The following is a 25,388-nucleotide window of genomic DNA, read 5'->3' on the forward strand; positions in this document are numbered from 1 at the left end:
AATGTTTTACGTGACTTTAACGAGGAATACTAAAGCACGTTTTTTTAGAATGATTGAGATTATAAGAATTTGGGGTTTAGAATGAAAAAAAATATTAAGGTTTGAGGTTTGGAATGAAAAAAACAAATATTGAGGTTTGAGGTTTGGAATGAAGAGTAGAAGATAAGAAAGATGGTGTTTGTGGTTTGGGGTTTTAGATTTTAGGCGTTTAGAAAGCATACCTCGTTAATTTCTCGTAGTTAACGAGGAAATAACGACGAAAATAAAAAAAAAGAAAAATGCGGGCCTCGTTAATTCCACGTAAGACAAAATCGTCGTAAAGGCCTCGTAAGCTTACGTGGAATTACCGAGGCCCGTCTTTTATTTCCTCGTAATTTCTTCGTGGGTTTAAGAGGTTTTAACGAGATATTTTGTCTAAACCCCTAAACCCTAAACCCCAAACCCCATCTTTCTTCTATTTTGTCTAAATCCCAAACTCCAAACCCCATTGATAATTTTATAATTTTCAAAAGATTATATCTTCAAATCTTCAAAAGATTATATTTTTGATGCAAAATAAATAATTTGATTTTGTATAAGTTTATATTAGAAAGAAGAGATTGATATTAGAAGTTAAATAATTGTGGTTTTAAATTTTGAGTTTTGAAATGTTAAGAAGATTATATTTTCAAATCTTCAAAAGATTATATTTTTGTTGCAAAATAGAAAATTTAAATAAATAATTTGATTTTGTATAAGTTTATATTAGAAAGAAGAGATTGATATTAGAAGTTAAAGAATTGTGATTTTAAATTTTGAGTTTTGAAATGTTAAGAAGATGTTGAGGTTAAAAGGAAGATATGTTTGTAATATATGAAGTAGAATATAAGAAAGATGGGGTTTAGGGTTTGGGGTTTCTGATTTTAGAGGTTTAGAAATTTACCTCGTTAAAAACTCGTAATTTACGAGGCATTTACGAGGACCAGAAAGATGGGCCTCGCTTATTCGTCGTTGGATTTGGGACGGGCCTCGCAATTTCCTCGTAAGTTTACGAGGATTTTACGAGGAAATAAAAGACGGGCCTCTTTAATTCCTCGTAAAGCTACGAGGAAATTGCGACGCCTTCGTAAGTTATATTAGAAGTTAAAGAATTGTGGTTTAAAATTTTGAGTTTTGAAATGTTAAGAAGATTATATTTTCAAATCTTCAAAAGATTATATTTTTGTTGCAAAATAGAAAATTTAAATAAATAATTTGATTTTGTATAAGTTTATATTAGAAAGAAGAGATTGATATTAGAAGTTAAAGAATTGTGGTTTTAAATTTTGAGTTTTGAAATGTTAAGAAGATATTGAGGTTAAAAGGAAGATATGTTTGTAATATATGAAGTAGAATATAAGAAAGATGGGGTTTAGGGTTTGGGGTTTCTGATTTTAGAGGTTTAGAAATTTACCTCGTTAAAAACTCGTAATTTACGAGGCATTTACGAGGACCAGAAAGACGGGCCTCGCTTATTCGTCGTTGGATTTGGGACGGGCCTCGCAATTTCCTCGTAAGTTTACGAGGATTTTACGAGGAAATAAAAGACGGGCCTCTTTAATTCCTCGTAAAACTACGAGGAAATTGCGACGCCTTCGTAAGTTATATATACAACCCAAACCTCACACTCTCCATTCGTCCCAACTTCCTCTCCAATTCCTCCCCATTTCCTCTCCAACTCCTCTCCCATTCCTCTCTCCTTCGAAATGGTAATTTCCTCGCTCCCCATAATTAGTTTAGTATATTAGGTAGTTAGTTTAGGGAATTTAGATAGGTTTACGGAATTTATGTTCGTTAGATATATTTTTTAACAATGAAACAACAAAATCCTATTCCAGGCGAGTCATCGGGCACACATGACGAGGAGGATATTACGAGGAGGAGCGAGGAATTCTACGAGGCGATGAACGAGCCTTAGTTTTTTTTTCGGTTTATGTATTATAAAATCCAAAACTTATTTATATATGAAATATTTTGTTGCATTTGAATTTTATTTAAAATTTATTTATAAACCACAAATATTTAAATATTTTTATTAAATTAAATTAATAGTTATTAAATTTATCAATATTATTTATTAATACGAAAATTCGCAATATACGAGTTATTTGCGTCGAAAGCTAACCGAGGAATTTACGAGGAATATTTTACGAGGTATTTACGAGGAAAGCTTTTCAAGGAATCTACGTGGAGTTTACGAGGAAAATATTTCAAGGAAGTTACATCAAATTTACGAGGATTTCTTTTCAAGGAAATTACGTGTAAGTAACGACGAATGCATCGCGTGGTTTTTACGAGGAATGGCCGCGAGGATTTTACGAGGAAATACGGCGAGGAACTTACGACGAAATGTTTACTTCGTATTTACGAGGAAATGGTTGACTCGCTACTTTACGAGGAAATGGCGACGAAATGTGTGTTACGACGGACGATAAACGACGAAACCCATTTCCTCGTTAATTCCTCGTAAACTTCCTTTTACGAGGAATTAACGAGGAAATTGGCCCTCGTTAAATATCTGTTTTCTTGTAGTGCCCTCTGCGACTTCTTCAATTGTTGCACCACCCTCGGAATAACTCGGGCTTGGTATCCCTTCTGCGGCCCAATAATAGGATAAATTCTCCACACTGATTAGATAATCTCTGGGAAAATGGGCGAGGTAGAGGAAGTGATGTTTCAAAAAAGTTGGCAACTCTTCGAAGCTTAGAGACAGTACACTGTGAACTGAATTGCAATATCCATCGTTAAGACTAGTCCTTCCTGCTAAGTGAGATCCAATATTCTCATAAACCCTTTTCCACTCACTTAATGTGGGCTGAGAAGCTAACAAGCCTCCTAACACTTTGACAGCCAATGGTAGTCCTCCACAATGTTTTATCATTTTCTTGCCCATCTCTAACATGTCTACATCAACCTTAAACTCTGCACGACATCCCACGTGGTATTTGGGGTTTAAGATAAATATGTAATGCAACCAGACATAAAAAAGAGACGTTACCGTAAAATCTTACCTGATGTGTCTTTCCTAGGAAAAGCTATCCTCCGAAAAAGACCCCAACTTTCTTTGGGGGTTAAGCATTTTAGTTTGAAAGTCACGCATTTTGGATCAGCACGTAGTGCAACGTTCTCGTTGCGAGAAGTAAATAATACCTTCCATCCTGAAATGTGTTTCTCAAGTTTATAATTCCTAAACAACGAAAATATATCGCCAGAATATGTCTCTTGTGATGCTCTTTATTTTTCATAGAATCAATTATTAGAAATATATAACAACAGCAGATGTTACCTTTTGTTGGTGGAAACACATGCTTTATACTGTCCCAATCTTCTTCTCTCCACACATCATCCAGGACAATCAAAGATTTGCTGGTTTCCAGTAGTCTAAAAAGTTTGTCTTGAAGCTCATCTTCAGTCATATCTGAGCCTCTGCGTTCATCATGATCAACGGAACTAAACCTCTGAAAGATTGTCTGCCACACATATTTTCGTGTAAACTGTTGTGACACACAAACCCACACGACTCCATCAAAATGTTTTTTAACCATCTCATGACTTAACACTTGGCGAGCCAGAGTAGTTTTACCAATCCCACCCATCCCACAGATAGAAACCACTTGAATGCTCTCTTCTTCCACCAAATAGCCGACCAATTTCTTCACCTTTTCCTCCAAACCCACAAGATTGCTCTCGTTCCCGCTAGGAAAAGTATGTCTCATCTCCCTTTGTCTTTCTTGAATAGTTTCTGAATACCCACTGCTGCCAATGCCATCGACAATCATCTGTTGCACCCCAAAACTTTGCATATCTCGGATCACCTTGGAGATTCTCTTGCTTATGCCTTCCATCTGAGACACAAGTTCCCTGCGATCCGGTATGGTGAAAGCAAGCCTTCTCATGCGCTTCCCGATTCCACTTGTTCGTCCCAGTTCTTTCTTCAAAAGAAAGGTTTCGATTACATCCTCAGCGTCAAAAACGATTTCCTTGATCTCTTCCACACAGTTTGTAACGACTGAGCTTGCATGTTTCTTGGCATCTACATCTTTCAAGAAGGACCTAAGCAAGTTGACATCACTTTTCAGTTGAGTAAGTTGCTCATTAACTTCCTTAAATCGATCAGATTCTCGGGCAAGGAGCTCCCAAAGCTTCTGAACTCCAAACGACAAAAGAGTCTCAGCCATATGTCTCCTGCTTAACCATGATTAATGTAGAAATAGTATATACTCATATCAATAATCATTAATCACTAGAGGAGTTTATGTTTTAGATAATTTTTTTTTTTTTTGCAAAATTAACAGAGACATTAACTTATTGAGATAAAGAAAAATTGCAAAAATGCAAAATATCGAAGCACTTTCCTTAACAAGAAAGGTGAAAACTAAACAAATAAAAATAATCGTCACCTCTTGGGAAATCGTTTTTCTTCCAAATGATCTGTCGAAAAAGTGGTGTTTAGTTGTCTTGTTTAAATCTCTGCTCAAGATCGACCATAAGAGTTGACTCCAAGTTAACACTACTATCAACCAGCCATAGTCAAAATAGCGTGTGAATCCAAATACTTTTTACAAGAAAGTCGCTTAAGAAACATTTACTTTCTTTTTTTGGTAGCCACTTCCTACTTGCCACGTCTCGTTTCACAATTTCGTTGAAAAGACAAGGAAAGAAAGGGTTTATATCTCTAAGTTAAATTGGTCCAGTGTAGTGGGAATCGTTACATCTTTTGTCTAAGGAAATAAAAGATGGGAAATGCAAATCACTTCGTTAGAAGTTTGACAGGAAGATATCACATGAATATTGATAATCACTTGGTGACGAATGCTAAAACAATGCAGCTATCATAATGGTCTTGGTCTATAGGAAGCTCGATACTCGATAGCGACCTCCTCGGCAGATAGATTTACCTCCCAGTTTTTCATAAAAGATTTCAATCTTTGCATAAATAAATAATCCCCTGAGAAAGGGAACCCATGTAAACGAGATATCTTTCACACTGACAATGATATGTTACAAGCGTGAATATATACAGAGCCGTAGAGTGTTCTAGGTAAGTTAATTACAGAAACTTCCTAAAGATAACATAGAGAATATTGAGGCATTGATGACATGAATATCTTGTATCCTTAACACGCCCCTTCAAGATGGAGGGGCTTTGGCGACTCCAATCTTGTTGCAGAGTTCGTGGAAGCGACTTCGAGGCAGGGGTTTGGTGAGAGCATCAGCTAACTGATCTCGAGTATTGACATGTGAAACCCGAAGCATTCCATGTTGTATCTGACCACGAATAAAGTGATAATCTAGAGCTACATGCTTCATTCTTGAATGAAAAACTGGGTTGTGACAGAGAAACGTAGCGCCTAGGTTATCGCAGTAGATGACTGGTGGAGCAGTGAGGGTAATGCCAAGCTCAGTGAGTAGACTGCAGATCCACCGAATCTCAGCAGAGGTGTTAGCAACAGAGCGGTATTCCGCTTCAGTGCTCGACCTGGCAACACCTGACTGTTTCCTTGACGACCAGGAGACTGGTGTCTTACCCAAATATACAATGTGTGCATTTGTAGAAACGTAGTCATCTGAATCGCCAGCCCAGTCGGCATCACTGAAGGCATGGAGACGTAGTGGATTCTTCGCAGAGAAGTAGATACCATGATCTGGTGTATCCTTCAAATACCTCAGAACTCGCTTTGCAGCTTGCCAGTGCGCATCAGTTGGTCTATGCATAAATTGAGACAATTTATTGACTGCATACGAGATATCCGGTCTTGTGAATTGCAGGTACTGCAGGCTCCCAATGAGTTTGCGAAACGGGGTAGGATCAGAGAGGGCAACACCAGTTGTGATCGTGAGTTTAGGAGAGGAAGCCATGGGCGTACTCACAGGTTTCGCCTCAGTCATGTTGAACTGATGGAGGACGTCTAGGATGTATTTCCGTTGAGACAAGTGAAGTCCCTGAGAAGTCCGATGAGCTTCTATACCCAGAAAGTAATTGAGATCCTCCGCATCCTTAACAGAGAAACGATCAGCGAGAAGCTTGAGAATCCTGGTGATTGCTTGTTTGCTGTTTCCGGTTATCAGAATGTCATCAACATAAACTAGAAGATAGACAACTTCATTACCGTTGCGGTGAACAAACATAGACGTGTCTGCTAAAGAGTTCTTGAAGCCCAAGGTGAGAAGGAAATTTTTGAGTTCCAGGTACGAGGCACGAGGGGCCTGTTTAAGACCGTAGACGGCTTTCTTGAGCCGACAAACATGAGACGGTTTATCAGGATCGACGAAGCCTGGAGGTTGCTCCATGTAAACTTCCTCGGAGAGAGTTCCCTGGAGAAAAGCGTTGTTTACGTCGAGCTGTTGGATTGGCCAAGAACAAGCTACAGCAATGTCGAGAATGATGCGGATCGTCGTAGACTTGATGACTGGGCTAAACGTTGACTGACAATGATATGTTACAAGCGTGAATATATACAGAGCCGTAGAGTGTTCTAGGTAAGTTAATTACAGAAACTTCCTAAAGATAACATAGAGAATATTGAGGCATTGATGACATGAATATCTTGTATCCTTAACAACCCACAGATAGTTAATTCATCTTAAGCATCAAATATGTAGATCTATACTATTAAAGTACAAGCACATTTGGATTTTTACTCTGTTTACCCCTATTAAAGAGACTTTCTTTTGTATTCATTAATGACATTTTGGACATTTTGCATTGGTTTCTTTTTAATTGTTTTTGGTTTGTCATTAACCATCGGTTTCCTAATTCAATTTTGGTATGTGATTATTCCGTGTTTGATACTGCATCATTTTAATATTTTTCCAATCGGACATGTTTGAAACTGCATCGTTTTTTCTCAAACTATTTAATGGTTTGGTTTTAAACCGCTTTTTCCTAAATATAATCCCAACTATCTAACAAAAATTATTTATAAAAAATAAAAATTGTTTATTGGTTCAACCAGTGGTTCAACCGGTAACTGGATTTCGATTTTAGTAGTTTTTATTAGATTTTTAATTTTTTTTTTTTTCAAACCCGAACTGAATTTATCTTTGATCAACCGGTAATCCGTTCAACCGCAGGTCTCAATCGAATTTCAAAACACCGATCAAAACTATAAAACTGTTATATTGATTTATATTTAAAATATCTAATTCAAAATTATAAACCTAAAAATACATGTATAATATAGTTTTACCGAACATAAATCTGGATATAAAATACATATATGAGACGGATTATATAAATACATATACAAGACGGATTATATAAATGTGATTATATAAAATTTTCACCAAACATAAACCCGCGCTTTGAAAGCGCGGGTCAAAATCTAGTACTCCATTACTCCTAAACACTTCATGGCCGACAGAGGAAAACAACTCGCGTAAAAGCTCCTAAAGACAGAGTTCTATTGCAGCTCAATTATAATCACGAAATGAATACTATAGTTTGATTTTTCTTCTTTGACTATGATGAGAGGAACTCAAATCCGAAACAGACTCCTGAAAGTTCCAAGCATTTTCCACGAATAAAATAACACAATTTTAGTCTTAACTTAGTATGACTACTCACCTAATACACATCTTCCCAACTATTATCATTTGTTTATTATAAACATCCCTTTTAGCCAACGCATTTCTACCGATTCTTTTATTATGAACCTTCGTGTAGATAAATAAAGAAGTATCACAGATGAAACATATTTTTAAGGTATTGAGGTGTCAAACTCTGTGTTTTACAAAATCACTAGATTAAGTAAAGATCGTGCCTTGCACGGGATGAGTATAAATCTTGATTGAAACGTGTGTTCTTAAATTCTTACTATGTCAAGGAATGTAAACGTTCATTAGCAAACAGTGAGGCAAAGAGAGACACACTCGTCCACTAGTACAAAAAAGAGGACATGAAAGCGTTCGTTTCATTGGCAATAGTAATTAGGAATCTGCACCAGATCCTTATCAGCAAGCTAGTGATTGCTTTTTTCGAAATGATCCGACCGCGTATCCCAGTCCATTGTCATAATCAGAGCATTACATGTCATATCGATCGTCAACACATGGCATCAAAGAGATCTCACTAGAGTATTTAAGCACCAACGGTGACACAGGATCCCTTTGAGTTGATAACCACACAAGAGAGCTTCAATCTGAGATCCTCAAACTCGTCATTTTCTCTCTCATCATTCGTCAACCAAATCGCTAAGCATCGGTCCATCAACTCTCTACCGCAGGACCAAGACGAGCTTCCTTTGAGAATCCTCGCCCTATCGAACCTCAAGATATTGGAGAGGTTTGAATCAGACGGTTGTTCGAGGAACGTTCTCATTGTTGCTTTAACGGCCTCACACCAAATAGGACGCCCAAGCTTCAAGAAATCCTGCAACGCCTTCACAGGAAGGTTAACACTCCCTAGCTCTGATTCATTGCGTCCGCCTTTACCATGATAATCTGATCCTCCTAGCTTCAGTAGACTGTACGTATCCGCCAAATCGCTAAACACTGTTCGTTCAGTAACCATGAAACTTCAGTGTCAGCTATATATAAATAGATTGATGAAATAGAGAGAAAGACCTTGAAGCTTGCCGTCACTCCTATAAACCTCGACTCCATGAAGTCCAGCATCTTTCAACCTCCGAATAACACTGACGTGATCCTTCAACGCCCACGGGTGTGCGAGAACAGCTACACCACCTGTTTTGCATATAAGTTTCACTGCTTCCTCCGACATAGGCTCGCTCCCTCTGCCAAAAAAAAAAAACTTCATGACTCAATCCACCAAAACAACTACAAGAAGTAGAAGAACCACGTACGTGGCATAAGCAGGTCCATCATCATGCAAATATTTAGTGAAAGCCTGTCTTAAATTCTCCACGTGTCCAGCTTCAAGAAGCGCCCGAGCTACGTGCATCCTACCGGGAGCAACACCCTCGCCAGCGATCCTGGTGACGTGTTCCCATCTGAGAGGTATCTTGAGTTTATTCAACTTGGACACCATTTCTCTCCCACGGACGAAACGCCCGTCCCTTATCTTCACCAAGAAGTCTTCTAACTCATCGTACATCGCTGGACCGGATGTGCCATAGTACGCAAGTATATGCACCGGTTCTTCGGAACCGGACTCTTCTCTGGAGCGGAACAGTGTGCTGATCTCGATGCCGGGGATAATCTTTATACCGAATCTACGTCCTGCTTCGACAGCTTCTGGAATGCCAGCCATTGTGTCATGGTCCGTTAAAGAAAGAACTTTCACCTGCTTTCATCACAATTCAGAAGTAAATCATTAAAGGGTGAAAACAATCTTAAGCAACTAACTGAAAAAAAGAGGGTCCACGTGGACTCCTCTTGAGGATTAATCTAGGTCAAATTATTAATAATAATAAAAAAAACCATAAGATCTGAAACTAACCCCATTGGTATGAGCCCTTTCGACGAGCTTTGAAGGAGAAAGAAAGCCATCGCTGCGATTCGAATGAGAGTGAAGCTCGAAGACCAGTTTCTCTCCGCGTCTCAAAGAACCGTTATTGATTGTGACGGCAAAGTCAGTAGAGGAGAGAGGTGGAGATGAAGAAGAAGAAGAACCTATAAAGAGCCAATCGCTGACCGATTTAGTAGCCTCTGCTTGCTCAGAGGTCATCTTAGTCTTCTTGCTACCACCATGCTTCTTCTTCTTGTTTCTTCTCTTCTCCATGGTTTTGGATTTTTTGGAAGCGCCGTGAGTTTGTACCGTCAGAGGTAGACTAGAAAAGAGAAAACTGAAAACATGTTAAAAGGTTGTGTTAGCAAAATTGAGAAAAAAGGGCAGTCGCATCAGACCGGCCGGTACAACCGTTGGACCGCAATTCATTTTTGGGTAAAATGTTAAATTTAATCATATTATATCATTTCTGACTCAAAGGATTAGTGGCGAATTTCAGACACTTCCACCTTTGGTTCTTACCACAACCGAAGCAGCACCGACCGACATCATTTTCTGGATCTCAAAAAACTTTGGAGAAGGTAAACTCCCTCTTTCTCCGACATTATTTGATTAGACTGGTTTTGGGTTATATATGGAATTTGCGAAAGAAATAACTGGATCTGGGAGATGTACTGACTTTTTTTTCATTCATCTCTGGAAACTATTTGTTTCTTCATTTTTTTGGGAAAAAGTTATTAAATTGGTTCGTAATTATATACTGTCTGATCTTACTCACTTGTGGGAATTTTATGAGTTGACGAGATTGTGGTATGTTTGAGATGAAGAAGACTAAGATCTGTGTTCTCTGTCTGTTTGGTAGTTAAGTTTTAAAGAGACCTATCTACGCAATATTAGCTTCTGCCGTGTCTAAGTTGAGCTCAAGTTTATGTAATGTCTCAACAATGCCCGTCATTGTTTCTGATGATTTAATCTTGAATTGATAAAGCTTTTTTGTTTCTGATATTTTCAGGATCTAAGTAAAAGTCCATGCTTGTCATCATATAAAAACCGAAGTTTTTGTTGTATATTTTAGAACAAGGAGATGATGCGGTTCAAAGAGGTATATAACTTTCAAGTACTGTCTGAAAGAAAGAAAGAAAACTAATCTGAATGTAGTCTCATCCTTAAAATCTTAAAACTAATCTGAATGTAGTATGATCCTGCTCGGTTTACTTCTTCACTATTACCTCTTGCTTTCTATTAGTTATTGATATATTTTTTGTTTATACATGAATCAGGAGAAAGAAGCCAAGAAAGAAGCTTTCAGGAAGTATTTAGAGTCCAGTGGAGTTCTTGATTCTCTCACCAAAGGTATTGTTTCCTTGTTTCTATATTACACCATCACTTAAACCACTGCGACAATTTCTATATCAAATAGTTCGATTGGTTTTTGACATAATAATTTGATTTATACTCTTTTGTATGTTCTGGAACACAATGCGGGTTGTAGTTCTGGTTGCTTTGTATGAGCAGAATGACAAGCCTTCCTCTGCTTTAGAGTAAGTTCCTGGACACTTCCAATGTTGTTTTTGTAAAATCTTGCATTCATACTATATGATCCTTTGGTTTTGTTTTTTTTGGAGATCTCAGCTCTTGAGTAGTTTTGTTGATGATCCATTACTATATGATCATCCTTCTTTGGTTTTGCTTTCAGATTCATCCAGCAGAAGCTAGGAGGCCCTTCAGTGTCTGACTATGAGAAGCTTCAAGCTGAGAAGTCTGATCTTCAAATAAAGTACAATGAGCTTTTTGCTAAACATCAAGAAACGTTGAGAGAGGTATTGCTTCCTAACTTGAATTTAAAAGTTTCCTCATTAAAAACCATCTATAGTTGATTAGCACATGATTATATGCTTATGTAGTTCCTTATAGTGGCTTAACAATAGCTTTCCTCACCATCCATGATCTTTGAAACATATCCAGTCATCCTTGATGATAAACTGAAACTACTTGGGACTTCAGCCATAAGGAGTCTAGTGATCTCGAGTAGCTAAACCATCTAAAAAAGAGTGTTTTAAGTCTGTTTGGCGCATTATGTTTGTGGTTAATGTTGCAGTTAGATGGAGTGAAGAGCTTGCATTCACGAAACTCTTCGAAGGATGATGAAGACAGAGAGGGCATTGAAGACGAACACACGGCCCTTGTGGCTCCTCCTCACCACTAAATTGTTTGTTATTTTGTATATGAAATTCTCATTGCTACATTTTCAATCTACATTACAGTTAGTATTTTGAGTGTCATTTTGTTTGCATATACGCATTTAAGACATGAAAAAGAAAATCGCTGATTTTAAGCTGGCTTGTTGATTGTTCCTCCTTTGAAGAATATCCAGAAATATTCAAAATTCTTAAGATCAAAGCAAACCGAATCTATAACTAGATTTGTGAAACGTTATAAACAATTACTGTACTGAATCGTCTTTGTGATTGTCACTTGCCGACGTGGCAAGTTTCGGTAAGTTTTTAATTATATGTCTAAAAATATATGTTATAATATATTTATAATTTTAATATTTTAAATTAATATTATAAATTAACTATAATAATTATTTTCGGTATTTTTGAATATTTTTGGATTGTCAGTATTTTTAGTTATTTTTGAGTAATTTGGATACAAAATTTGAATGATAAAAATAATCAAACTTATTTTATATACTTTGATTATTTTTGAGGTTTCTATGCATGAAAATTGAATACACTTGAATTTGGGATGATCTAACTCGAACACGATCCAAATTTTATAATATCCGACTGAGGTCTAATTTCAAAATCCGAAAAATTTGATAATTAAAAGAACTGATATATATTCGAACGGGTACCTGAATGCACAGATTTAGCGCAAGTATTTAGCTTAATAAACCCTATTCCGCTTTTATAAAATTTGGTCCGGTTTGGTTCATACCACTTGGGGATTTGGTTTAGAACCAAAACTGGGCATATACCATTGATTGATTTCCCGCGCTAAAAAACCCTCAAACCTTTTCTCCTCCACCGGCGCGAAGACGATGGAGACGCCAACACAGACGGCGGAGCACATAGAGTCTATGACGGAGTTTCTAGTTAGCCACTATTCCGATCAGATCCGCGACATCGCTCGCTCTTCCGATCCCAAACTTCATTACCCTCTCTTCCTCGAGTAATCAATCCTTTAGTGTCTTCTCTCTCTCTCTATTCCCATGATTCATTGTTTCAAACTAGTGCGTTTACTGTATACACACAATCTTCAGATTCGCAGAACTCGTCGATGATAATCCGCACCTGGCGCGTCTCGTTTACTCCAATCCCCAACAGTATCTCCGTCTCTTCGACGATTCCGCCATTCTCGCTCACGTAATGCATCATCATCTTTCCATAACTTTTAATTAGATTGTTTAATTATATTTTTTTGGTGTGACTGGGGTTGTTATAGAAAATAGCGTTGGAGCATATGAAGAAATTCGAGAACAAGATTGGGATTGAGAAGAGATTTATACACGTTCGTATTAACACTAGTGGCTCCCCTCTTGAACGAAGCTCTGGTCTGTCTGTCTGTCTGTGTTGTGCCTTCCCTCTTGTTTAATTTTGTGTTGTTAATACAGATTCTTCTTTGGCGCAGACACTTTCCCAAGTATCGGACGGGTTAGAGTGAAGCACCGTGGGATTCTCCTCATGTTGAAAGGCACAGTGATCAGATCTGGAGCTGTCAAAATGTACGAGGGAGAGAGGATGTTTAGATGCCGAAAATGCAAACACATGTATGTATGAAATGTTTTCTGTCTTGGTGCTTGATAACTGATTTTTTTTTTGCATTATCTTGTTCTTACTTTGAGTTGGTTTTCTTGTATATAAGGTTTCCTCTTTTCCCTGAATTGGAGTCAATAAACTCAATTGTGAAACCGCCGTTTTGTCCTTCCCAGGTTCGTTCACAGCTCATTCAGACTATATAGCTAATTGCTCCTTAAGATGTTAGTACCTTTGTCTTGAAAAAAATGCTGGTCTTGCACTACTTTGCTGACAGCGGTCCAAGTCTTGTGAAGGAACAAACTTTGATCCTGTGGATGATACAGTCACACGCCATGACTACCAAGAAATCAAAATCCAAGAGAATACTCAGGTTTTAGGTGTTGGTGTTATCCCTAGGTCCATTCTAGTCGTCCTTAAAGATGACCTCGTTGACAATGTTAAAGCTGGAGGTATTAACACCATTCCCTTTTGTTTTTATTGTTTTTTTATCAATAAATGCATCAATGTTATCGCTATAGTTTCAAGATACTCTCTGTAATCATTCTTTAAGCTATGCATACCTGCTCCTGATATTGGGGGTTTAACTAACATATTTGCTGTATATTTTTTTTTCTTTAATGCAGATGACGTTGTTGTCTCTGGAATCTTGACTTCAAAATGGTCTCATGACTTGAAAGATGTTCGCTGTGACCTTGAACCTATGGTGATTGCTAATCATGTCAGGTAAATGTCTTGAAAATTTTGATAAAGCAATCTCTTATGTATCAGTTACATCAATGAAACTTTTACCAACCTCATGCCAAATTATTGACTACAAAAATGGTTAGGCTAAGCTAAACCAAGTAGCTATTAGTTCCACTTTAGATATTTTTGTCTGGAGTTATTGTTGTGTCTTTGATGATTACTGTTTCTGTTGGTGGTAACTCATTCTTTTCTCTGGTTATCATGGCGTTCTCTAGAAGAACTAATGAACTCAAATCAGAAATTGATATCTCTGATGAATTGATTGAGAAATTCAAGAATTTTTGGAGTCACTTCAAAGATACCCCTTTGAAAGGTAAAAACTCACTGTTAATAACTTTCTCCCTGTTTTGTTGTAACGTATGGAACGTTTCTGTTAAAATTAATGTTAAAATGTTTTCGGATTTGATCAAGTCAGGGAGAAATGCTATCTTACGAGGTATTTGCCCTCAAGTTGTTGGTCTCTTCACTGTTAAGCTTGCAGGTATGGTTTGCCAATAATGACTACATTTTTTTCTGTAAAACATCTTTCTCATTGGATTGTATAGAAAGATGTTCATGCATGTGCATGTGTTTATTTTCAGTTGCCTTAACACTAATTGGAGGTGTGCAACATGTTGATGCTTCTGGTACAAAAGTCCGGGGAGAGTCTCACTTGCTTCTTATCGGTGATCCAGGTCGGTGTCAACCACTGAGTAGTACTTTTCTTTTTGAGTTCCAAGTTTTCTTTCGCCGTATTAAATTGATAGTAAGAAAGAACAAAAACAGCCTGTGTACTTTCTTGTTCATATGAGTCCTCCGTTTACGTTGTTGATATCTGGCAGGAACTGGAAAATCTCAGTTTTTGAAGTTTGCTGCAAAACTTAGCAACAGAGCTGTAATCACAACAGGACTAGGAAGCACAAGTGCTGGATTGACTGTAACTGCAGTGAAGGATGGAGGTATTCTTGCCTATCTCTCGCGTTGCGTCCTTCATAACACTTTTTTCAACTTATTCCTATCAATTTGTTTTTTAGGAGAGTGGATGTTGGAGGCTGGGGCTCTTGTTCTTGCAGATGGTGGACTTTGCTGTATTGATGAATTTGATAGGTAGTCTTATTCATCCGTAATTTTTATCTTCTTGAAATGTTGTTGTGGTGTTGTGTATCTCTGGATTTTTGTCACGGACGAGAACTATTGTTGCATCGAGTTCGGTTCTACTGCTTCTTCCTTGGTCGGCGTACTACAACTAATTCTTTTTTTCTTGTTATCCTTCTGGAAGCATGAGAGAGCATGACAGGGCAACCATACATGAGGCAATGGAGCAACAAAGCATAAGCGTTGCCAAGGTATATATTTCTTTTTGTCGTAGGATCAGCTCTATTTGCCTATATCTTATTATGTCTTGTTAATTTGAAGGCTGGCCTTGTGACGACTCTTAGCACAAAGACTATCGTATTCGGTGCTACAAATCCTAAAGGACAATATGATCCTGATCAGTGTATCCATTTCATATTTTATTAAACCTCAAACAAGCTTTCACTTACTTACACGCTTACTATTTTTCAAATTCAAGATGCAATTTCACTTAAATAAAGAGTCATACACTTCTTCCTTGAATCAACAGTTGAGAAAGCATTCCCGTTTTGATATTTTTCTTAACTGAATCTTAGCTCTGTCTGTCAATACTGCACTTTCGGGTCCCTTGTTGAGCAGATTCGATATTGTACTCGTTCTTCTAGATACAAAAAATCCTGAATGGGATAAAGTTGTCTCCTCTCACATCCTTGCCGAGGTATGTTCCTTTAAAGAAATCTAATATTATATTTGTGACAATATTAATATCTTTACTATTTTTGATGATCAACCAGGTGCAAATAGAAGAAGGCAGATATGTCGATGATCTGACTATGATTTGGCCACTACCGATGCTTCAACGGTATCATAGATGTGTACACAATAGTTACAAATTGTTTTCGTCTGAGATGACAGATGCGTTTGATCTCGGACCGATGCAGGTACATTCAGTATGTGAAAGGAAACTTCAGGCCTGTCCTGTCAAAGGAAGCAGAAGAAATCATTTCAAGTTATTATCGTCTCCAAAGAAGATCATCAACACATAATGCAGGTATCTCCTGATGAATATTCTTTATTCTGCAGAGGCTATTATCTTTTATTAACCAAAGATAGATCACAAGTTAAGGTGGTATCTTCCATGTAATTTGATTCTACTCTGAGTTGCAGCGAGAACAACCGTGCGGATGTTAGAAAGCTTAATCCGTCTAGCTCAAGGTAGTTCTTCTTCTGTTATCAATCAAATTTACTTTATAAAAAAAAAAGACGATTTAATTGTATAATGATGGTTTGACACAGCTCATGCAAGGATTATGTTCAGAAACGAGGTCACGCGATTGGATGCAATAACAGCAATCCTATGTATTGAATCGTCGATGACCATCTCAGCCATCGTAGACAGTATGGGGAACGCGTTACACTCTAATTTCTCCGAAGAACCAGATCAGGAATGTATCCTTTCAAACGTTACCTAAACTTTTGTTTCTAGATTTCTTGTTTAGTTACAGTCATCGTCTGGAGCATTGGCACTTGAATCCTTAACATATTGCAACCAACAGATGCCAAGCAAGAGACCCTTATCCTCGAAAAACTTAGAGGAGACGACATCTATTAGCGTCTGCAATAATTCACCTGCAGGTTATAATTTGTATAAAGTTCACTATCTGTGATTCTGTAGCTGACAAGGTTGTCGATGTTTCTTACCTTGAGAGTAAACTTACTTTTAAACGTATGTGTTATGTTAAAGTACTACCATAACACGGACGGATAGTGATAATTCATCATAATAAAGTACTAGCAAAATACATTAGAGATGTTCTAAAAGAGAATCACAACCAAACTATACTAAAAACAGGAAAAGATTATGTCTGATGCAGGTGAAGCAGATGAAAAATCAATAGAGCAGAGTTATCTTTTCTACTCTTACAAACTCTACTATATCACTGATCACTGTTATGTCTGCAAATTCAGTGAATTTTCTAAGTCAAAGGTGGATATTCGAGTAACAGGAGTGAACGTAAGAGGATAAGCCATGGTTTGGGTGAATTCTTTAAAGCACTCATCCATGTTGACCTTCTCTCCTTTGATTCTCCAGTCAAAGCACTGCACCAACATTCCTATTGTTGTTCCTACTATCGTATAAGCTAGACTTGATGCAGGACATCCTCTCCTTCCGCTACCAAAAGGAAGGTACTTCAGTACTTGCCTTTTTCTCTCCTCTTCTTGCCCTGAACTTAAAGAAGTTAGAAACCTCTCTGGCTTGAACTCAAGAGGATTTTCCCATACATTTGGATCTCTCATCACAGCATAAACGTTAACTAGAAGAGTCGTCTTCTCTGGTACGAAGAATCCTCCTACCGTACATCCTTGATTGAATGCCCTTGGTATGATAGGCACTGGTGGGTGCAATCTTAGTGCTTCCTTGATGACTGCTTGCAAGTAAGGGAGGTTTGGCAGATCCGTTTCTTGAATTAACCTTGATTTCCCTACAACGGAATCAACTTCTTCTCTCAATCTCTCAGCAATAATAGGGTTGTTAATGATCTCGGCCATTGTCCACTGTACTGAGTTCACCGAGGTATCAATGCCTCCAAAGAGAAGCTCCTGCAATACATGGATGTTTATGAAACCAGATAGCAAAAAAGTTAGGATATTAAAGGAAATTTAGTTGATATATTTTTATCGAATTTACTCTTTGTTATTTTAGTTTTCGGTAAGAAAAAGGAGTATTGACTGAAGTTTGTTTGTATTAAAAAAACATATGATGTAACATTTACCACCAAAAACGTCTTGATGTTGTTCCTAGTGGTCTTGTATTCTGCATTTTCAGCTTCAGAAACTGCCAACAACACATCTATCATATCCATGCATCGATCCTTATTTGGTTTCTCTTTGTGTTCCTCAAGAAACCTCTCCAACAGCCTGTCGAATCTTTTGAAAACCCTTCTTTTCTTGAACCATGAAATTCCAAGCTTCTCGAGCTGTCCAAAAATCAAGACTGATAAGGTAATCTTTATCTTCGACGCATTTGCCTTGGCAACCAAACTTAGGATACTCTCTATATCACCGTTCTCCTCTGTAAAACTCCTTCCCATTGTCATCCTGGCAACGATGTTCCCGACAAGCTCCCTCGCTTCCTTGTTAATCTCAACGCTCTCCTTCTTCCTCGCCTTGTCGAGCAGGTTCCCGCGTAACCGCTCTAGCTCATCTGTGCGGATGCTTCGTGACTGGACTTGCGCGTTGGGTCCCAACAGCTTTGTAACGATGAGTTTCTTCATGAACTTAAAGTGACCTCCATAAGGTGCGGTAACGAATCCAGACGTATCGAAGAGGAGGGACCCGTCGTTCGTAGGGGGGTTGCGAGATGAAACGTTCACGTCGTGAGCTGTAAAGATCTCGTAGGCTACAGAGGCTGAAGAGACAAGGATGAAGGGGAAGAAAGAGGCTCGGAGAAGGAGGAGAGTTCCATATTTGGAAGAGAGCATATGTAAGAACACGTGAGGTATAATATCAAAAATGTAAAAATAAGGCTTGTCGAGTAAGAAAAATAGGAGATGGTGAAGATGGCCGATGATTGGAAGAGAAGGAGGGCTTGGAGGCAAACGGACGCTATGCGTTGGTTTTGTGAAAAAGAAAATAAGACAGAGGAATGCGAAGAAACATAAGGGGATTAAGATTAAATTTTGACATTCATCGGTGATTATTGATGCCATTGTTTCTCAAAAGTGAAGAGACCGTTGGAATCTTAACCTGGATAAATAAGGGGCAAGCTAGCTTGGAGCAAAGAAGAAAAATCACGTGAGTGACATGTGCACATAGCTTAAAAGTGTTGAGTGTTGGCTGTATAAACACACACAACTAACTCTATATGATAACTTAACAATGACTAATTTGAATAATTTAACAGAGGTGACAACTAAGGTCCACATGGATTTTAGCATCTTCATCAGTGCATGAAACGAAAGTGCCAAGTTCTTACATAAGAAACGTACTTAATTAACTCTGTTGGATAACTTAACAAAGGGTCTTAAAATACATGCTTTATTCTTGTATTGAATCCTGAATACCAGCTTAATAGATAATGATTTCTCAATACTAATATTTAGTCCCGGCATCCTGGTGAAGTAGTCAAATAGTTTAACAATACTATCGAATAGTGAACCCGAACCGAAGACCCATGCTTAAGAGAAAGTATACTCATTCTCTAATATTAATACAATTGCGATAAGACATTAACAATTAAATCCAGCCAAGAACTATATTTCTTCGATAACACATTCTTATAAAAATAATGTACACAAGTTATTGAAAAGAATAAACGAAAGAAAAGAATATATAGAGTTTTTAATATATATATTTTGGCGTCTAAATTAGATGATGAACAGATTAGTGGCGTGAAGGCTTAGAGTTTGCTTCTTTTTCATCACCTTGTTGCTTAGTTTCAGCATTTGCCTCATTTTTGTCCACCAAAGGCTCTATCATTGCCTCCAGCTCATCCAAATCTTGGGCGACTTCTTCCACCTGAAATTTTTGTATGTTTTATTTCCCAACGACAGTCAAAACCTTATATATGTTTATTAGTTTATTGCCCTCAAAAGTAAAAAAAAACATAGGTTATATATTAGGAGATTCGGAGTTTGAAGATTATCTTATACTGAAAATGTTATCTTTTGAAAATTTACCTTTCTAAGTGTTAAAACTTTAAATTTCAGTAAACATTTCATATATTGATTTCAATATGTACCTTGTGAAGGAAATCTTGGGTTAGATGTGCTTCATGTGCAGCAACCTCTGAAATGTGTTCCAGAACCACAGCCACTTGTTTAAGTTTGCTTTGCTCAGGCAGATTCTTTTCCATTACTTCAGCCATTTCTTCAGTGGCCGTCGCCACTTTTTCTACCATTTCTGCTACAGCCTCCATCCCTTCCACCGCCAATTCCGCATCCGCTGCATCACATCATTCAAATTTATACTATGTTTTAAAGGGACACAATATTATTCATTAATACATGACATGTATCCATTTTGCACGCCATCCTGTTACAAAATCTCTATGAAGAATGTTCTCTTATAAATATTATTAACAAGTTTACCCAAAAATATATATTATTAACAAATAATGTGATGCCTGCAATTATCTTTGATCAATAAGCTTATAAACAAGTCAATAAAAGAGCGATTAGATGATATAATTCACTACCTTTGATCCGTTTCAATTTCTTCATCCTATTATTGTTCCAGAAAGATAACACCACGGAAATCGCAGAACCTATCACCCATCTTCCCCTGCTAATTGCAATCCAAATAAGTCCAAATTAAGAAAAGCTCATATTCAAATGCAACTTACTGTGTTTTATGTTTGTATTTATCTTTTGTAAAGAAACAGGTCAAGAGAAAGAGCTGAGTACCAAGAGGGAAGATTAAACCATGGGTTTGGAGGAGAAGATTGCATCTTAGAGTTGTTGAAATTATTTCTAAAGTACTTCCCAGCACTAACCGAATTTGATAACTTCAGACCTTGTTGACTCGTTTGAATACTATAGTCTCTTCCAAATAGAATAATCTTTGGACATGGATTCATAGATGTTTTCCTCTCAACCTTGTTGTATGTTTGCAAAACCTCCGCAAGTCCCTGCCTGTACACCGCGTAACTACCGCTCTGCATTCTCCGACTAAGATACATATCTATCAAATCCGTTTTCTCAATTCAAGATGCTGGAAATTCATAGGGACAACTTTAAATAAATACATTTCTTTTTTTCAATTTGTGTGTGGTATTGGTTAAGCGCATGCTTAAGATAAAAGGCTCTTAGGTGTAGTACGCTTTGGAAAGAGGTTGAACACGCCAAGAAATGAGGATATGATCTTTGTTTATTAATGCTCTATTTATTTTCTTTTATGAGCTGGTTCTCAAATTTCTGAGTGGAGAAACTGTAGAGAGATCTAGAGTTTTCTTTTCTATATGCGAAATACATAGGAGATCGACTGCGGAATACTTGAGAAATCAGTTTTTTTTTTCTTTTCGAAAAAGCGAGAAATCAGTTTTTTTTTCTTTTTTAAATGATTGATAAAAAAGAAGAAGAAGATGGCAATCCATCCAATCAATAGTCACGTAACTTCCAATAGACACCTAACTTGTAAATTTTGAGATAGAAGTTTATAGATTTTTAGAAATATGTAGATTCTAAAATATATATTCTGATTTATAAGTTTTTTTGTTAAGGTTCTAAAACTCGGTACTATCCGAAAAGATTTTTGTAAAATCCTATTATACCGATTTATATGATTTAAATTGATTTAAATTGTTGTAAATCGATTAAATTGGTTTAAACCGATCTAAATTTATCTAAATGTATTAAACTAAACAATAGTATAATTACAAATCTAAAAATTTGTCTAATTGTTTTGTATATCTAATTTTGATAATTCATCGTAATAATTTTAAAATTTAACTTAAAACTAAAATATGTCATATATGTATAATATATATAAATTAAATCAATAATTTACTAACGCATAGACCTCGGTTAGACCCTGAACATTATACCGTTAGTCCTCTATAAAAAATGTCTAGTTATTGCTTAATGATTTTTAGAATATTGACTTTTATAAATGCTTTAGATTTTCATGGATTTGTATTAAGTATTTTTTGTATTAAGTATTTTCTATCACTATATTTGTAAAGTAAATATATTATCATGTTTTCCTAAAAGTTACCAAACACTAATTTCATCAAATATAGCATGGTTATTTATGTTTGTATAGAAATATTTTATTTTTTTAATATTATTTGTGAGAATAATAATTACACATTGTAAAAGGTAACTAAATAAAATATCCCAAATTTCTTGGACATACAATTTAAATTGAAGTTGCAGTAGATTTTTGTTACAACAGTTGTTTTGTTACATATAACTTTTTATTACATAGATTTCAAATATGTCAATAGATAAATGTTAATTTGAAATTTTTTGTCTTATGAATAAAAATATAGAAAATTATTTTCTCAATAACAAAGTTAGAATTCAGAATAAAAAATAATTAAATTTTTCAATAACAAGATATTTGAGTATATTTTGAAATTTGCAAACCAGTATTAATAAATTTTGAAAATTCTCATATCATATTGATTTTCTTTTTGTTTGAAGAATATTTGAACCAATACATATTATCTCAAAAACTAGAAAAAATATTATTTTACTAATAACCCCTCTAGTGGTCTTCCACCATTTTGACTTTTGTACAGATCGTCCATTTAAAGAGAAAAATGTAACAAAAGATGCCAAGGCTTGCTCTCAGCTTGGTTTACCTACTCATGGCTTGGCTCATCCTTCTTTGTAGCTGCTAATTAGCTTGTTCACAAATATATTTAAGCAAAAAATTATATTAACATTTTATCAAAAAGAAGAAATATAACCAAATTAAAGAGAAAATTTGTAATGGCTTTCTATTAATTTCCCAATGGGTGATTTACTAATGAGGGAATTCCTGCTTTATTTATGTAAAGTGTTTGTATATATGTAAGATTAATTCAAGTGATTATCATAAACTTCCACAAATAAAGTATTATCTTCATTGTTTTCATAACACCAGAGTGTACTCCCAACTATCCAGTTCTGTATAGTAGCATTATTATTAATTTCTTGATAAAAATCCCTTGTAACTGAACTGTAGGCACCATGAATGACAATTGCCATTGTCTCATTGATATGTTGGCTGGTTCTTTAGGAAACAGCCGATAGATTGAAGAAATTTGCTAATGATTTCTGTAAGTGTGCTGAAAATAAAATTCAGTAAAAAAAAAGTGTGCTGAAAATAAGCATAATAATCCTTTGTTGCATACGTGTCTGCCCGCGTATCGACTATAAATGCAAGAATTCAAGACTTTCAAAAAGTTAGGTTTTAGAAATTACAAACCAAGACTTTTTTTAAAAAGACAAAACTTTGATGCCACCAGTTTCTCCGCAAAGGACATATTAAAGATGTTTAATACCCTTATATTACAAGTTACAACGAGACAATTATGCTTTATCTGATTCATACTTCTTTTTTCTCCTACCCTACCAAACAACTTTTAAACAAAACCTTCACCGGCCAGCTGCTTCAATGGAAACAAACAAATGTCGGCCGAATAAAGAATAATCATACACACTTAAATATCTTTTTCACATTAATTTTGAATTAAAACCAGCCCTAACTAAAAAAGTCTTACTGTGCGCTCTCTATCGCTGACTTTGTTGGAAGTTTCATACTATATATGTTATTGTATAATTATACATAAAGCCAATTGTATTAGCTCCATCATTTCAGGTAGCATTGTCTCTGATGGACATTTCATGCAACTCTGATTTCAATCAACTTGTAAGCTTTCTTGATTTACTTAACTTTCTCCATCTTGTATTTAATTTTGACTCACAGCACAAAGAATATAGAACTTTTCTTTTGTGCAGGAATATCAGATGATGACGAACTTTCCTACACTCGAAGAGCTCAATGATATTCTCTCTTTACCATCTCTACAGACCATGGAGCCCCAACTCTACAGCCATCAGTCTCCAGTAGTAACCACGTTGAACGCAGAAGCTGCGCAACAACTCAAACATAGAAGCTACATGAATACTACTACTAACCAATGCTCAAGCGGGTTTGGTGAATATGGGGTTATGGGAGACTTGCAGCCCAAGAAAGAGTCTACTCTATTGGCTCAGAGGAAAATGTCACGTGGGGTTTCACAAGCAAGAGACCACATAATGGCTGAACGAAGGCGCAGAGAGAAGCTGAGTCAACGCTTCATTGCTTTATCTACCATCGTCCCTGGACTCAAGAAGGTACGTTTGTACAAACATAATCTCATTATTCATCATCATATATAGTTAGATTAGTTTTGATTGGCCGGTCATGCAAATTTGAGCGTGGTCTGCTTTAAGTACTCCTGCATAAGCCAGACCATTAGTTGATTCATATTCTATCATCACTTTTGTGTATTGATATTTCCTGTGGTGTTAATTAATTGGGCTTAAAGACGGACAAGGCGTCAGTGCTTGGGGGCACAATAAAGTATCTGAAGCATTTGCAAGGTAGAGTAAGTTTTCTTGAGGAGCAAGCCAGTCAGAAAACCATTGAGTCAGTAGTGTATTTGAACAAGTCGAGGCTCTCTGTTGCTGATAAAGAGCTAGATTGTATTGCGTTACCGGAGATCGAAGCTAGATCGTCTGGTAAAAATGTTCTGATAAGAGTTCACTGTGAAAGAAGGAAGGGGGTTGTTGAGATCACTATGGCTGCAGTTGAAAAGCTTAGCCTGACCGTGATAAACAGCAGTGTCATCACGTTTGGATCCAATTCCATTCATCTCACCATTATTTCTCAGGTTAGTTTCTCTTTCGGATTTTTTTATTAAGCTTATGGGTTGGTTCATTTCTAGAAATACTTGCAAATTAAACCCTGGGACCAAGAAAAGAGTTTCCAGTTTTCCACCCTTAAAAAAATTATACACGAGTTACAATAGTTTCAATATATTGATGTATGTTGATCGGAACTTTTCAGCACATTTTGGTCAAACCCATGGTTGGTTTCAATATATTGATTTCATACCGCAACATCTTATATAAATATTGGTTTCATACCACAACATCTTATATTTTATTAATATCATTATAGACCAATTTTTCCCTTTAGATTCAGTTAAAAGTTGTGTTCCAAGAAGAAAAAACAGATTAAAGTTTTCCGAGTCAAATTTTTGTGGCCACTCTTTGAATAACCCATTGTTTTGGGTATTATAACAAGTAGAATTGGAAAAATGAATATATAAATTGATACATGGGATACCAGATATGGTGATTATATATACACAAAAGAAGAGAAAGATAGTTGATGGAATGTGAAAGAATTATACAAAATTAATTGATATTAATCTCAAACGCATGCAGATGGGCGAGGGATTCAACATTACACCAAAGGATGTTGCCACGAGCATCAAATCAAGCCTCGAAGCTTTTATGAATGCCAATCTCATCTAAGGAAATAATATAATTACAAGAAAATTATATAGAAGTATATAAAACTAAGATGGACGATATCTTACAAATTGGAAGCTCCGGTATATTTCACCACTACAAGAAGACCTTTTTCTCCCAAACTCTTTTATCTTCTCGCAGTTGGATTTTTTGGAGGGTTTTCTTTTTACCCCTTTTCCTTTTAAGACTTCAAAACACAAATAAGAAGAAGAATGCCTATTTTTGCATGGGGTTTAATAGAAAAAGACCCCATGTTTTAAATCTTCTTCTTCTTAATCTGGTTTTGAAGTATTTCACCTTAGTGCGGGAATTGTATTCATTATCTTGTGGAGATGTGTTGTTTGTAGAGTGGACTTCAATGGAACTTTGTTTTTTTTTTTGAAACACATT

General features: G+C 36.4%; 7 protein-coding genes across 10 annotated transcripts; 3 read left to right on the forward strand and 4 right to left on the reverse strand.

Moving 5' to 3' along the window:
• Window positions 1–2,548: 2,548 nt before the first annotated feature.
• LOC108861501 (probable disease resistance protein RXW24L) lies at window positions 2,549–4,392 on the reverse strand (the record flags this gene model as incomplete). The annotated part of the gene is made up of 3 exons (XM_018635375.2): window positions 3,305–4,392; window positions 3,030–3,176; window positions 2,549–2,940 (listed from the first exon to the last, which is right to left on the reverse strand). Coding segments are annotated over exons 1-3 (1,431 nt in total), but the record flags the coding sequence as incomplete, so codon positions are not given.
• A 3,400-nt stretch (window positions 4,393–7,792) lies between these two features.
• Window positions 7,793–9,778, reverse strand: LOC108805113 (uncharacterized). Its single transcript, XM_018577082.2, has 4 exons — window positions 9,419–9,778; window positions 8,823–9,262; window positions 8,584–8,753; window positions 7,793–8,511 (listed from the first exon to the last, which is right to left on the reverse strand). Exons 1-4 carry the CDS (start codon window positions 9,698–9,700, stop codon window positions 8,099–8,101), a joined length of 1,305 nt encoding a protein of 434 aa, XP_018432584.2. The 5' UTR covers window positions 9,701–9,778; the 3' UTR covers window positions 7,793–8,098.
• A 90-nt stretch (window positions 9,779–9,868) lies between these two features.
• Window positions 9,869–11,775, forward strand: LOC108805114 (uncharacterized). 2 transcript variants are annotated; one of them, XM_018577083.2, is made up of 6 exons: window positions 9,869–10,008; window positions 10,440–10,529; window positions 10,708–10,780; window positions 10,920–10,968; window positions 11,124–11,247; window positions 11,526–11,775. In XM_018577083.2, exons 2-6 carry the CDS (start codon window positions 10,512–10,514, stop codon window positions 11,631–11,633), a joined length of 372 nt encoding a protein of 123 aa, XP_018432585.1. In that variant the 5' UTR covers window positions 9,869–10,008; window positions 10,440–10,511; the 3' UTR covers window positions 11,634–11,775. The 2 variants fall into 2 exon arrangements, with proteins under 2 accessions (XP_018432585.1, XP_056867281.1); XM_057011301.1 differs by lacking the exon at window positions 9,869–10,008 and adding an exon at window positions 10,112–10,357.
• Window positions 11,776–12,419: 644 nt separating this feature from the next.
• Window positions 12,420–16,713, forward strand: LOC108857774 (probable DNA helicase MCM9). The gene is made up of 20 exons (XM_018631786.2): window positions 12,420–12,604; window positions 12,696–12,798; window positions 12,878–12,986; window positions 13,064–13,202; window positions 13,298–13,364; window positions 13,466–13,640; window positions 13,815–13,914; window positions 14,151–14,248; window positions 14,351–14,416; window positions 14,517–14,609; window positions 14,757–14,873; window positions 14,949–15,021; window positions 15,194–15,260; window positions 15,331–15,412; window positions 15,585–15,706; window positions 15,783–15,850; window positions 15,930–16,039; window positions 16,156–16,203; window positions 16,285–16,437; window positions 16,545–16,713. Exons 1-20 carry the CDS (start codon window positions 12,474–12,476, stop codon window positions 16,598–16,600), a joined length of 1,977 nt encoding a protein of 658 aa, XP_018487288.1. The 5' UTR covers window positions 12,420–12,473; the 3' UTR covers window positions 16,601–16,713.
• On the reverse strand, window positions 16,703–19,098 carry LOC108857775 (cytochrome P450 705A22). Its single transcript, XM_018631787.2, has 2 exons — window positions 17,763–19,098; window positions 16,703–17,589 (listed from the first exon to the last, which is right to left on the reverse strand). The coding sequence occupies exons 1-2, from the start codon at window positions 18,696–18,698 to the stop codon at window positions 16,939–16,941; spliced, it is 1,587 nt and encodes a 528-aa protein (XP_018487289.1). The 5' UTR covers window positions 18,699–19,098; the 3' UTR covers window positions 16,703–16,938.
• A 126-nt stretch (window positions 19,099–19,224) lies between these two features.
• LOC108859459 (uncharacterized) lies at window positions 19,225–20,840 on the reverse strand. Of its 2 annotated transcripts, none has more exons than XM_018633361.2 (4): window positions 20,394–20,840; window positions 20,186–20,274; window positions 19,730–19,932; window positions 19,225–19,506 (listed from the first exon to the last, which is right to left on the reverse strand). In XM_018633361.2, exons 1-4 carry the CDS (start codon window positions 20,666–20,668, stop codon window positions 19,372–19,374), a joined length of 702 nt encoding a protein of 233 aa, XP_018488863.1. In that variant the 5' UTR covers window positions 20,669–20,840; the 3' UTR covers window positions 19,225–19,371. The 2 variants fall into 2 exon arrangements, with proteins under 2 accessions (XP_018488863.1, XP_018488864.1); XM_018633362.2 differs by having other exon boundaries at window positions 20,186–20,271; window positions 20,394–20,834.
• Window positions 20,841–23,287: 2,447 nt separating this feature from the next.
• On the forward strand, window positions 23,288–25,382 carry LOC108860460 (transcription factor bHLH25-like). 2 transcript variants are annotated; one of them, XM_018634337.2, is made up of 4 exons: window positions 23,288–23,346; window positions 23,418–23,813; window positions 24,008–24,352; window positions 24,912–25,382. In XM_018634337.2, the coding sequence occupies exons 1-4, from the start codon at window positions 23,311–23,313 to the stop codon at window positions 24,999–25,001; spliced, it is 867 nt and encodes a 288-aa protein (XP_018489839.1). In that variant the 5' UTR covers window positions 23,288–23,310; the 3' UTR covers window positions 25,002–25,382. The 2 variants fall into 2 exon arrangements, with proteins under 2 accessions (XP_018489839.1, XP_018489840.1); XM_018634338.2 differs by having other exon boundaries at window positions 23,290–23,346; window positions 23,436–23,813.
• Window positions 25,383–25,388: the final 6 nt, after the last annotated feature.

Source organism: Raphanus sativus, chromosome 5 (genome assembly GCF_000801105.2).
Source record: "Raphanus sativus cultivar WK10039 chromosome 5, ASM80110v3, whole genome shotgun sequence".
Lineage (NCBI taxonomy): Eukaryota > Viridiplantae > Streptophyta > Magnoliopsida > Brassicales > Brassicaceae > Raphanus > Raphanus sativus.